Source organism: Myotis nattereri, assembly GCF_964212035.1.
Source record: "Myotis nattereri genome assembly, chromosome: 2".
Taxonomy (NCBI): Eukaryota; Metazoa; Chordata; class Mammalia; order Chiroptera; family Vespertilionidae; genus Myotis; species Myotis nattereri.
The window spans coordinates 99,229,054-99,242,721 of NC_138076.1; the positions used below are offsets into that span (position 1 = coordinate 99,229,054).

The 13,668-nt window shown below is 37.2% G+C and overlaps 1 protein-coding gene across 1 annotated transcript in view; it reads left to right on the forward strand.

Moving 5' to 3' along the window:
• NBEA (neurobeachin) overlaps positions 1-13,668 on the forward strand; it is a gene marked incomplete at its 5' end in the record, with an annotated part of 948,936 nt that overhangs the window by 49,139 nt on the left and 886,129 nt on the right. Inside the window, 4 exons of the mRNA XM_081083035.1 lie at positions 1,628-1,728; positions 1,970-2,065; positions 5,890-6,011; positions 7,686-7,812. Of these exons, the coding sequence (XP_080939161.1) occupies positions 1,628-1,728; positions 1,970-2,065; positions 5,890-6,011; positions 7,686-7,812 (446 nt within the window). The remainder of the gene's footprint in view (positions 1-1,627; positions 1,729-1,969; positions 2,066-5,889; positions 6,012-7,685; positions 7,813-13,668) is intronic.

Sequence of the window (13,668 nt, forward strand, 5' to 3'; positions counted from 1 at the left end):
AGTTTTGGTATTTTTTTCTCCCTTAAAAATCTTGTACTGAAAAGAATACTGGTTATATAATTACACTGAACTACTTTGTGATATGTACTATAAATAAGAAATTTTAGTACTTATATAATTGAATACAAACTTAATAGATCACTTTTTATGGCATACATAGGAGATGAGAGAAAGGGAAATTACATATTTCAAAAAAGTATTTGTAGGTGAACTTTTAAGAAATCTATGAAGATTGAAGCTGACTTTTAAAAACTGCTTTATATTAACTTAGAGGTGTAAGATGCTTAATTTTTATCCAGAATTCTTTCTTAGGAACATGTCCTCTGACTAATATGTAGTAACTATTAACATTTTTGTTACTTGAATGATGAAACATTTTATTTTCTTAAAAGATTTCTCTCAAAAATGGCATATTCACTCACAATTTTATCATAGGGGTTGCTTACTTATTGTGGCATTAAGTGAAAATTAGTCAATTATTTATTGATGAAAATGACCAGTTAAATTTCTATTTTGAAATCATAAATATTTTTAAAGTTTCAAATTCTGGTTATTAACCTGTGGTATTGGATAACCTATATTATATGTCAATAACTAATTATTTCAACTTATCCTAACCTAATCTCTTAAAATTGATGATTAATTTTTTAGAATGTATATATATATTGATTGTAATCAACTTGTATAGTATCTTTAATTCTTAGGAAGTATGTTAGAAATCAAGAAAATGAAGTAAAAATATTTAGATGCGTAATTTGCAAAAAAACAATTGATAGAGGTATGACTCACAGTCTAGAGAAAGGAAAGTAATTAGGGACAAGGGATTAAATGTATGTGTTTTTTATTATTTGGTGAGCTAGTATGTCTCTTACGTGCACATAAACACATTGACATAATGGCTATGACTAGTAGTGCCTTTAAAGGATACTTCTTTTCAGGACTGTTGATTGAGAGAGTGAGGTTTCTGAAGCCATACTACCTATATTTGAATCCTCATTTTACCATTTACTAAATAGAGTGTATTGCAGGAAATGTGATTAAGTTATCTGTGCTTCACATTCCTGATTTTTAGAAGGAGATAGTGGTACTTAACCTCTTGGCTTGTTGTGAGAATTTGTGAAGTTAATACATGTATATCAGTTGGAATAATGCCAAGCAAGGAGTGAAGTACTCAAAATTGTTGTTAATGTGCCAAGGAATATTTCAAAAACATTTTCTAAAAGAAAATATTGTGAGCTATCACTTTTTCATTTGAAATAACCAGTTTAAAAAGTTAAGTCAATGTACTTTTGAATATTTTTGCCTACCTTTCCCTGCAAACAGCAGGTTTGTGTGTGTATTCTGGGAACTTATAAAAGTCTATTTTATGTATTTACTAAGAAAACTTAATTAGAATGGTATACTTGATGCGGGAAAATTCTAAAATTTACATATAATTTTTTGTTTTCCTGATGACTTAAAATTAATTAGAATGACTATTCATGAGGATGTATGTTATATATATATATATATATATATATATATACTGAAATGACACTTGATAACTTCTGTTCTTTTAAAAAGTATATTATCTTGACAGATGGAAGCTCATGACTAGAGTTCAGAATAACTTTATTTTCCTTTGAAGATCTTCTAGTTGATATGTTGGGGGTTCTTGCCAGCTACAGCATCACTGTCAAGGAGTTGAAGCTTTTGTTCAGCATGCTTCGAGGAGAAAGTGGAATCTGGGTAAGCTGTAGTCAGAGTGAAAAGTATCCAATATCGGTACATTAATATTTAATGTTCAATAATTTGTCTTTAGAGAGTTATGGACTTGAATTTATAATGGAAATTCTTCCTCTTAAAGAGTTACATAAATGATTTAAAATTAATTTTCTCTCTAGTTAGAAAAATAATTCAGTGGGTAATATGATGTATTAGGTATTTTTACTAAATTTGTACAATGCCTTTATTTTTCTTGTTTCCTCAGCCAAGACATGCAGTAAAATTATTATCAGTTCTTAATCAGATGCCACAAAGACATGGTCCTGATACTTTTTTCAATTTCCCTGGTTGTAGTGCTGCGGTAAGTTTAAAATACACATGTTTATTTTTATTTACATATTTTTAAGTCAGCTCTATTAAGGCATGATTTACATACAGTAAAATTCACTAATTTAAAAAGTGTAGTTTGTTAATTTTGAATCGTTTGGTAATCACCACCACAATAATAATTTAGAACATTTCCATTACTCTCCAAATACCCGTGTTTATGTTTGAAGCCAGTACTCTCTTCCCAGCCCCTGTTTCTTATAACCTCCTATTTATTTTTGTGGTTGTTTAACTTTGCCTTTTTTAGAATTTCATATAATTAAAATCACACATTTTGTAGTCTTTATGTCAATCTTCTTTCACTTACCATATGTTTTGGAGATCATTCTTGTTGTAGCTTACCAGTAGTTTATTAATTTCGTTTTTATTCTGAGTAGTTTTACATTTTTATGTACCATAGCTTATTTATATATTCACTAGTTGAAGGGCATTTGGGTTTTCAGTTTTTGGCTATTATAAATAAAATAACAATGAGCATTTGAACAGAGGTTTGTGGGAATGCTTTCCTATCTCTTGAGTAAATGCATAAGAGCATAATTGCTGTTTTTTGTGTTTTGGTTTTGTGTGTGTGTGTGTGTGTGTGTGTGTGTAAGTGTGTGTTTCATTTCATGAGAATCAGGCACATTGCTTTTTATAGTTGAAAATTTTGCATTTCCACTAGGAATATATGAGAGTCCTGGTAGATATGCATCCTGATCATTGTCGTCTTTTAAATTTGAGTCATTTCATTGATTATGTTAGTGGTGCACCTCATTGCAGTTTTTTTTTTTTTTTGTAGTTTTAATTATGTATTGTTCTCATGGCTAATGATATTGAGCATTTTTTCATGCATTGATTAGCCAGTCTTATGTCTTCTTTTGTTCTACTTGTGTTAAAATATTCTGTTTATTTTAAAAAATTGGTTTTCCTATCCTAAGGGTAAGGTTCTAATGTATATTTGGGGTATAGTTAATTTGTCAGATATGTATATGTCAAATAGTTTCTCTTAACCTGTGGCATGTCTTTTTAATTTCATAACATTTTTTATAGTATTCAAGATTTTAATTTTGTTTAATTAAAATTTTTTTATGGCATATGCTTTTGTAATAACAGAAAATAAGATCACGACATTTTTTTTCTCTTATTATTTCTACTAAGACTGTGTTGTTTTAGCTCTTACATTTAGACTTATGATCACTTTTGTGCTAATTTTAAAAACATTGTGTGAGGGAGGGAAGGTTGGAGATTAAGTTTTATTTGTGTTATATATTATTATTGAAGTATTTCCTTAACTATTTGTTGAACAAACAGTTCTTTTCACATTTGCTTACCATGGCATTTTTCTCAAAAACTATATGAACTCCCCATTTTGTTCCTTTTTCCTATATAGCTATCCTTATGCCAATATCACATTATCTTTATAGTTGTAGCTATATAGTAGTTCTTGAAATTAGGAAGTATAAGTACTGCAAATTTGTTCTTTATTTTAAATATAAATTTGGCTATTCTATATTATTTGCATTTTCATATACATTGTGAGTAAATTTACCAGATTTTATAAAAAGCCTGCTGTGATTTTGATGGTTAAAACTATAGAACAATTTGGAGATAATAGATCTCTTAGCACTCTTCAGTCTTCCAGCTCATAAACACAGTATATCTCCCCTTTTATTAGGTTTCTTTGACTTTTCAGCGTTTTGTAGTTTTCAGCATACAAGTCTTAAAAGTCTTTTGTTAAATTTATCCATATAATAATATATATGACTTTTGGCTAGTAAATGGAAATGCTATAGATTATTGATTTCAGAGAGGAAAAGAGAGGGAGAAAGAGACAGAAACATCAATGATGAGAGTGAATCATTGATTGGCTGCCTCCTGTACACCCCCACTGGGGGTCGAGTCCACAACCTGGGAATGTGCCCTGACCAGGAATTGAATTGTGATGTCCTGGTTCACGGGTTGATGTTCAACAACTGAGCCACGCCAGCTGGGCTCTGGGTTTGGTTCTTTATTTGAAACTAGAAGCCCGGTGCACGAATTTGTGCACCAATGTGGTCGCTCGGCCTGACCTGTGGGATCAGGCCAAAACAGGTTCTCTGACATCCCCTGAGGGGTCCCAGATTGTGAGAGGGTACAGGCCAGGCTGAGGGACCCACTGGTGCACCATTGGGTCTGGGGAGAGACACGGGAGGTTGGCCAGCTGGGGAGGGACCGCGGGAGGGCTCCAGGGCATGTCTGGCCTGTCTCACTCAGTCCCGATCGGCTGGACCCCAGCAGCAAGCTAACCTAATGGTTGGAGCATCTGCCCCCTGGTGGTAAGTGCACATCATAGTGAGCCTTAGCATATCAATAGCATATTATGCTTTGATTGGTTGAAAGGTGGACCGGTCAACCAGACACTTAGCATATTAGGCTTTTATTATATAGGATTGTTTGTGTATCTATGTATGTATTTGTGTGTGTTTCTGTTTTATTTTTATTTTTAAAGCAAGCACTTATAAATCTTTGGTGCATTGAGATTTTTCCATTGATCATATAATGAATGTTTTCTATGTCTTATGTCACATGCTGGGAGTCTAAATTATATTCCTTACTCTTAAGGAACTCTAATGGGTAGACAGATGTAAAAACATCTAGTTAATAGTAAGCTACTGTAGATTTACTTACTAAGTGCTATGAGAAAACAATGAAAAAAGCAGCCAAGCTAGGGTGAAGTCCAGGAAAGCTTCACAGATAATCCTAGTGTTGAGGTATGCTTGTAATTTTGCTGGAAGAAGTCTTTTGGACAGAAGGGGTATTATATACAAAAAGGGGAGTTGTAACAGAACAGGTGGAGCAGCTGTCATATTTAGGTATACTTTGGAATATGGAATAAGATAGTAGAAATGAATAAGATTGAAAGGGTTTTTTGGAGCCATAGGGTGTTTGAAGATCTTGTGTAACCTGAAGAAATTTAAGCTTTATTCTATATGCAGAAGATTTTTAATATCAAAGCTATCTTATATTTGAGAAAAAGGTCATTATCCACTCAGCAATATGAAGGATCTGATTGGGGGAACAGATCAGTCATAAAAGCATAATGGATAATTATCTTTTAGGTGATAGGAATTTGGATATCTCATAGGAAGATAAGTAAATCCACTCAGATGTTTGTTCACATCAATTCAAGTAATCAACCACTTTCTCAATTTTCCTTAGAATGGCTAGATTTTTAAAATTACTATTATCAACGGAATACTATATGATCCCTTTCCTACTTAATGAGTGAGTCTTGGTCCTTTTCAGTCATAAATTTTATTGAAGTTTCTTAATAATAAATCTTATGATTTTCCTTCTTTTGTTTCAATATTATGAGCATTAATTACCTCGTAATACTTACATTTCTTCAATATTGATCCCATTAACATTCTCTCACAGAGTTGTTTTTGGATTCAAAGTTTCAATCAACCTCCTTTAATCAAATGAAATATTACTGAAAACCTAACAGATACCACAGAAAACTGAAAATTCTGAGGCATATTAATAAGGGTCTATATATTGGTGAAACTGGAGGAGAACTTCTTGGAGTCTGAAACTTATTATGTAACCTGGAGATGAAACTTCATTCAGCTACTATTAGTAAATGCAATGCTTCTGTAGCCAACAGATAATATTCATAGATTATTTTTATAAGATACTGTTTAACATTTTTATATTTACCATGATTTTCTGATATTTATTCCTCCGCTATTTTTTTATCTGTAAAATTCGTATCTGACCGTGGTTGCTGTCACATTTTCTTTAACTACTACTTTTGTATCTTTTTTCATTGCCCTGTAGGCGATTGCATTGCCTCCTATTGCAAAGTGGCCTTATCAGAATGGCTTTACCCTGAACACTTGGTTTCGTATGGATCCATTAAATAACATTAATGTTGATAAGGATAAACCTTATCTTTATTGGTAAGTAAGATATTTAATTTCAGTACATTTGTCTTAAGTATTTCAATTTTGTAAATATAGTAAATTTAACATTAATATATTAAAGTATATGTTAAAATGATAGACACAATTAAGTCAATTAATTATATATTTAAAAAACTTTTGCTGTTGTCTCCATATTTTTTCCATTTACAGTATCCCCCCCACCCTCCATTACATTTAAGAGTCAAGGGTTGCAGACTTTCTCTGTACTGTCGTACCAATATAGATCAATTGTGGGTTTCTTAGTGAAGATGTTGGTTTCTGATCAAGGAGAGGGAACAAAACCAAAACTCCTACTTGAGTTCATTCACTTTGCCTTTTTACTTATTTTGTTCCGTGATCATAATCAGGATATGTTTTAAAATATTAATAACAACCCTGTAAGAAATTATAATTAGTTAAGAATAATTATTTGGTAGATAAGTAACAGAATGAGTTGCTCAACCCAATGATGGATTGACCTGACAGGACTGAGAGCTTGGTAATTTTAGTTTACCAGTAATGCACAGAAATACTATGAAACTTTCATTGATTGCCTTACTACATAGTAGGTATTCTAATTGCTTACAAATATTAACTCATTTAATACAGTCAGTGTTCTGAAATAAGACTGCCTGAGTTTCAGTCCTGTCTTCATTACTTACTTTATCCTTTGCTTTGGTGTCTTCAACTGTAAAATGAAGATATTAGTAGAACCTATCACATAGGTTTTAATGAAAGAATAATATTTAAATTGCTTTTTCTGCAATGACTGGCTCTGAAATGCGAGTGTGAAAATGTGGTTTATTAATAGCTTGTAATCTCTGTTACAAAAATTTAAACAAATATCTGAATTTCCAAACATAAATTGGGTTGAACTTCAGAATGGTCATTTTAGGAGAACATTTATTTATTTCAATAATACTGTCATTTTCAAAACATAAATTTTTATATGGGGGTTGAATTTATAGCTAGGAAGAATTACCCCTCTAGAAGAAAATAACTATATTTCATAGTCACATAGCCAGAGGGGCAGGGGAGGGGGAGTACTGGATGAAGGTGGGCAAAGAGTGGGAATTGGAGGACATCTGTAATAATGTGAACATTAAATATAAAATATTTACTTTAAAAAAGATTATATATTATACTTAAAAATAATAAAAATTAAAATGTACTCCATTGCTTGATTACCTACATTATTTTTAAAGTTGACTGACATTTTTAAAAAATTTTTAAGTTTTTAAAAAACATTTATCTTTATTGTTGAAAGTATTATAGATATCCCTCTTTATTCCCCATTGATGCCCTCTATCCTACTTCCTTAAGATACAGTAAAATTATGCAACAAGCTGTTTTTGAAACATTAACTGCATGAATGATTTTTAAAATTTGCTAATTCCAGATAGTTCTTAAATGTAGATGTAATTGACTTGATAGGCTTTTGTAGGCCATTACTTTAATTTTATGTATTAAAATTAAAATTTTAAATGTTTCTTTTGTCTTCTATTTTTCTAAATTAAATTCTTTCTTTTAGTTTTCTAAGCCTTTTATGTTTTAGCCTCTATTTGGTAAAAGTTTTATTTTTATAATATTTTGTGTTATTTATATAATAAACTTTAGATACATAGTTCTTTGTATCAGAGGATATTATACTACTCTTAATTTTCTTTATAGTTTTCGTACTAGCAAAGGAGTTGGCTACTCTGCTCATTTTGTTGGGAACTGTCTAATAGTCACATCACTGAAGTCCAAAGGAAAAGGTTTTCAGCACTGTGTGAAATATGATTTTCAACCACGCAAAGTAGGTATAAGTAAATATGTCTATTGAGAATGACACAATGAACCATTCTTACTGTCTTAAAACTCACCTATTAAGACTTCTGTAATATTCTTTTAATGGTTTTCTCATGACTTCTAATTATTTCCTCTGATCCTTGTCTGCATTCTCTTGCTAGTTTTATGTCTAACTTTTGAAATAAAACATCAGGCTCTTGACCTCTTGCAATCTTTCTCTCTCTCTCTCTCTCTCTCTCTCTCTCTCTCTCTCTCTCTCTCTCTCTTTCATTCTCTCTCTCTCACTGTGATCTAGTCTCTTGCATTCTTTCAGATAATACTTAGAATAGTATCCCTTTACCTGAAGTTTTGCCTGCCATGGTATTAGTTACCTCCAGGCCACTGTGATCTAAAAATATTGAATGGAAAATTCCAGAAATAATTCATAAGTTTTAAATTGGGCACCATTCTGAGTAGTGTGATCATATCTGTGCTTTCCTGCTCCACCCTACCCTGGAGGTGAATCATCTCCCTCTTACAGTCTGGGAGCCCCGTGATCGGTCACTCCATCTGCTGGTGGTCTGGGCCTTCCTCTGCGGCGCGATCATGGGACAATGGCCAGGCCCCTGACCAATTGCATTGCACCTGCCTTGGCTGGCCTGGCGCCAGTGGGTGTCATAGCGTGGTAGTCCAGACTACTGTTCCGCTGTTTGGATATTTGGTCAATTTGCATATTACACTTTTATTATTATAGATAGTATTACAGATATCTGCCATGGTATCTGTGTGTATATAAGCTATCCCCCTCTAGTCACTCACTAGCCATCTTGGTTATTTGATTGGTTATCAGGTAGAGACCACATTTATATAACTTTTATTAGAGTATATTGTTATTATTGCTTTCTTTTATTATTAGGTATATTAATCTCTCACTGTGTCTAACTTATAAAAGAGCTTTTATTGTAGGTATATATGTGCTGGAAAAAATATAGATAGTAAAAAACATACTATAAATAGGGTCCCATACTACCTGAGGTTTCAGGAATTCACTCGGGGTCTTGGAACATAACCCTCTAAGATAAGGGAGAATAATCTATTGAGTATTTAATTGAGTACCAGACACTGTGTAAGCACTGGGGAATATGACAGTGAACAAAACAGACAAATTTGGAGTTTACAAATTTGGGGGAATTTTTATTCAGTTTCATGATAGCTTTCTACTTTTATTTTTATCTCCAGAACTCAATTCTTATATTCTCATCTACCTCTGAGATTTGTCATGTGGCTATCTTTATGATTGCTCAATCTCAGATATGTAACATTGAATTTACTATTTCCAGTGCCATGTTCATTCATGTTCTTAAGTCCCATTTTGATTTTTTTTAATAATATGAATTTTTTATTGCCTCATTTTCTCTACAAGGAAAAACTAGTGCTTCCTAAATTTGGAAGGGCCCATGAAATATTTTTTATTATATTTTTTATAGTTGACTAGAGGCCCAGTGCACAACATTCGTGCACTGGGAGGGGGGAAGGGTCCCTCAGCCCGGCCTGCCCTCTTGCAGTCTGGGACCGCTCAGGGGATGTCCGACTGCCAGCTTAGGCCTGTCACCACCACTGCACCAGCCATGAGCCCGGCTTCTGGATGAGCGGTGCTCCCCCTGTGGGAGCACACTGACCACCAGAGAGCAGCTCCTGCGTTGATGTCTGCCCCCTGGTGGTCAGTGCACGTCATAGTGACTGGTTGTTCCGCCGTTTGGTCAATTTGCACATTAGGGTTTTATTATATAGGACTAGAGGCCCGGTGCACGAAATTCATGCACTCAGGGTGTGTGTGTGTGTGAGGGGGGGACGGGGATTCCCTCAGCCCAGCCTGTGCCCTCTTACAGTCTGGGAGCCCCGTGATCGGTCACTCCATCTGCTGGTGGTCTGGGCCTTCCTCTGCGGCGCGATCATGGGACAATGGCCAGGCCCCTGACCAATTGCATTGCACCTGCCTTGGCTGGCCTGGCGCCAGTGGGTGTCATAGCGTGGTAGTCCAGACTACTGTTCCGCTGTTTGGATATTTGGTCAATTTGCATATTACACTTTTATTATTATAGATAGTATTACAGATATCTGCCATTTTACCCCCCCCCTTGTCCTCCCTTTTCACAGATCCTACCTGCCCCCTTCCAGATCTTCACTACACTATTGCCAGTGTTCATGGGCTATGCATTTCCTATGTAATAAAGAGCTAATATGCAAATGATTGTTATGCCCTCATGCTGTCATGCGGTAATGGCTCAGACATTCAACACTGGGGGGTTAGGAATGGGGACCAGCCAGGCACAAATGAGCTCACGAGAGAGGAATGGGGACCAGCCAGGCTGTGGCCCAGGGGAGGGACTGCCGCCCGCCCCGTGGTCCCGGGCGTCAGCAGCTGCGCCTGCGCCTGCGCCTGCGCCTGCGCCCCGGGAGAGGCACAATCCACAGGCACTGTGGTCCTGGGCGCCAGTGGCTGGGGCTGCAGTCCTGGAGAGGGACAAGCCGTTCACCCTGTAGTCCCGGTCTCCCGTGGCTGGGGCTGCGGCCTGGGAGATGGACTAGCTGCCCACCCCATAGTCCCAGGCGCCAGCGGCTGAGCCTGCACCTGCGGCCCGGGAGAGAGACAAGCTGCACACCCCGTGGTCCTGAGTGATAGCGGGTGTGCCTGTGCCTGCGGCCCTGGAGAGGGACAATCCACATGCCCAATGGTCCCCGTGGTTGCGGTCTCCAGCGGCTACGCTTGCTGCCAAGGAGAGAGAGGGACAAGCTGCCTGCTCCGCAGTCCCAGGCGTCTGTGGCTGTGGCCTGGGAGAGGGACAAGCCACCTGCTCCGTATTCCCGGGCACCTGTGGCTGCAGCCTCGGCCAAGCCGCCTGCCCACGGTCCCCTGCGGCCGGCTCGGGCAAAGCTGGCCTGGGTCCTGGGTGCCTGCGGCCAGCCAGAGGAGGAAATCCTGGGTCCCGGGTAGGGGGCAAGGCAGAGGTGGTTAGGGGTGATCAGGCCAGCAGAGGAGCAGTTAGGGCCAAACAGGCTGGTAGGGGAGCAGTTAGGGGTGATCAGGCAGGCAGGCAAGTGGTTAGGAGCCAGTGGTCTCGGATTGTGAGAGGCAGTCGGACATCCCCTGAGGGGTCCCGGATTGGAGAGGGCGCAGGCCTGTCTGAGGGAACACCCCTCCCCCGTGCACGAATTTTGTGCACTGGGCCTCTAGTAATTATATAAGTTCTTTGCTTTATCTCTTCTTGTTCCACCAACCCCACATGGAGTTATGTCAGTCTGTTCTATGCCTCCCTGCTTCAGGTCTTACTTTGTTGGTCAGTTCATTTTGTTCATTAGATTCCACATATAAGTGAGATGATGTGATATTTATTTTTCTCAGTTTGGCTTATTTCACTTAGTATAATATTTTCAGGTCCATCTATGCTGTCCCAAATTTATGAGATCCCTCTTTTTTACTGCTGCATACTATTCCATTGTGTACATGTGCCACAGCTTTTTTATCCATCTACTGATGGGCAGTTGGGCTGTTTCTAAATCTTAGCAATGGTGAATAATCCTGCTATAAACAAAGGGGTGCATATATTTCTGATTGGTGTTTTGAGGTTTTTAGGATATATCCTAAAGTGGGATCACTGGGTAAAATGGAAGTTCCATATTTCATTGTTTGAGGAAACTTCATATTGTTTTCCATAGTAGCTGCAACAATCTGCATTCCAACTAGCAGTAAACTAGTGTTCTCTTTTCTCCACATAACTTGCCAGCACTTGTTTGTTGATTTTTGATGATATAGCCATTCTGACAGATGTGAGGTCATTATCTCACTGTGCTTTTAATTTGCATCTCTCTGATTATTAGTGACTTTGAACATTTTTTTCATGTTTCTTGGCCATTTGCTTTTTGTCTTTGGAGAAATGTCTATTCAGGTTTTCTGCCCATTTTTTAATTGGATTGTTTGTCTTTCTTTTGTTGAATTGTATGAGTACTTTAAATATTTTGGTTATTAACCCATTATCAGATGTATCATTGGCAAATATGTTCTCCCATACAATGGGTTTCCTTTTCGTGTTGATTTCTTTTGCTGTGCAGAAGCTTTTTGTTTTGATGTGGTCCCATTTGTTTATTTTTTCCTTAGTTTCTGTTGCCCTAGGAGATATATCCATAAACATTTTGCTACATGAGATATCTGAGATTTTACTGCCTATGTTCTCCTGTTCTCTAAGACATTTATAGTTCCATGCCTTATATTTAAGTCTTTTATCCACCTAGTGTTTATTCTTGTGTATGGTGTAAATTTGTGGTCTAGTTTCATTTTTTTCATGTGTCTGTCCAGTTTTCTCAGCACCATTTGTTGAAGAGACTGTCTTTATTCCATTGTATGTTCTTGCCTCTATTGTCAAATATTAATTGACCACAATGGTGTGGGTCAATTTCCTTGTTGTTGTTTTTTTCTGATCCATTAGTCTATATGCCTGCTCTTGTACAAATACAAGGCTGTTTTGATTATAATGGCTTTGTAGTGTAGTTTGGTATCCAGTATTGTGAACCCTTCTATGTTGTTCTTCTTTGGAGAGATTGCTACAGCTATTTGGGGTCTTTTATGGTTCCATATACATTTTTGGAGTATATGTTCTTGCTCTGTAAAGTATGCCATTGGTATTCTAATAGGGATTGCTTTGAATCTGGGATTACTTTTGGTAGTATAGACATTTTAGTGATGTTAATTTTTCCACTCCATGGACATGGTATATGCTTCCATTTGTTTTTTATCTCCTCTATTTCTGTTTCTTTCTTTCTTTTTTTTTTTCTCATCCAAGGATATTTTTCCCATTGATTTTTAGAGACAGTGAGAGAGGGAGAGACAGAGATAAATACCGATGTGGTAGTGAAACACATCAGTTGGTTGCTTCCCCCATACCCTCAACCAGGGCCAGGAGTCTGTAACCTAGGTATATGTCCTTGAACAGAATTGAACCTGGGGCCCTTCAGTCTGTAGCCTGCCACTCTATCCACTGAGCCAAACTGGCTAGGGCTCTTTTTAAAAAAATATATTTTTATTGATTTCAGAGAGGAAGTGAGAGGAAGAGAAAGATAGAAACCTCAGTGATCAGAGAGAATCTTTGATATGTTGCATCCTGCATGACCCACAATGGGGATCAAGCCCACAACTCGGGCATGTGCCCTGACTGGGACTCAAACCTTGACCTCCTGGACACTCAACCCTTGAGCATTGCCATGTGGGCTCTTCCACTATTTCTTTCTTCAATGTCTTATACTTTTCCAAGTACAGGTTTTGTACCTCCTTATTTAAGTTTATTCCTAGGCATCTTGTTTTTGTTGTTGTAATGTTAAGTGGGATTGCTTTTTTAGTTTTTCCTTCTGAGAGTTTATTATTGGTGCATAAAAATTACATTGATTTGTGGATGTTGATTTTGTATCCTGCTGCCTTTTTTTTCATTTCCATTTGCCTGAAGAATTTTTTCCACTCACTCACTTTCAGTTTGTGTGAGTCCTTTGTTCTGAGGTGGGTCTCTTGTAGACAGCATATATCTATACTAATAAAAGGGTAATATGCTAATTAGACTGGATATCTTCTGGATGTCCTTCTGGAGAAAGCCACGGTGGTGGGGGCCGAGGCAGAGGCCATTAGGAGCGGTCAGGCCAGCAGAGGAGAGCAGTTAGGGGTGATCATGTCAGCAGGTGAGGGCAGTTAGGGGCGATCAGGCCAGCAGAGGAGGGCAGTTAGGGGGCGATCAGGCCGGCAGGGGAGGGCAGAGAGGGGGCAATCATGTAGGCAGGGGAGGACAGTTAGGGGGTGATCAGGCTGGCAGACAGAGGCAATTAGGGATGATAAGGCCGGCAG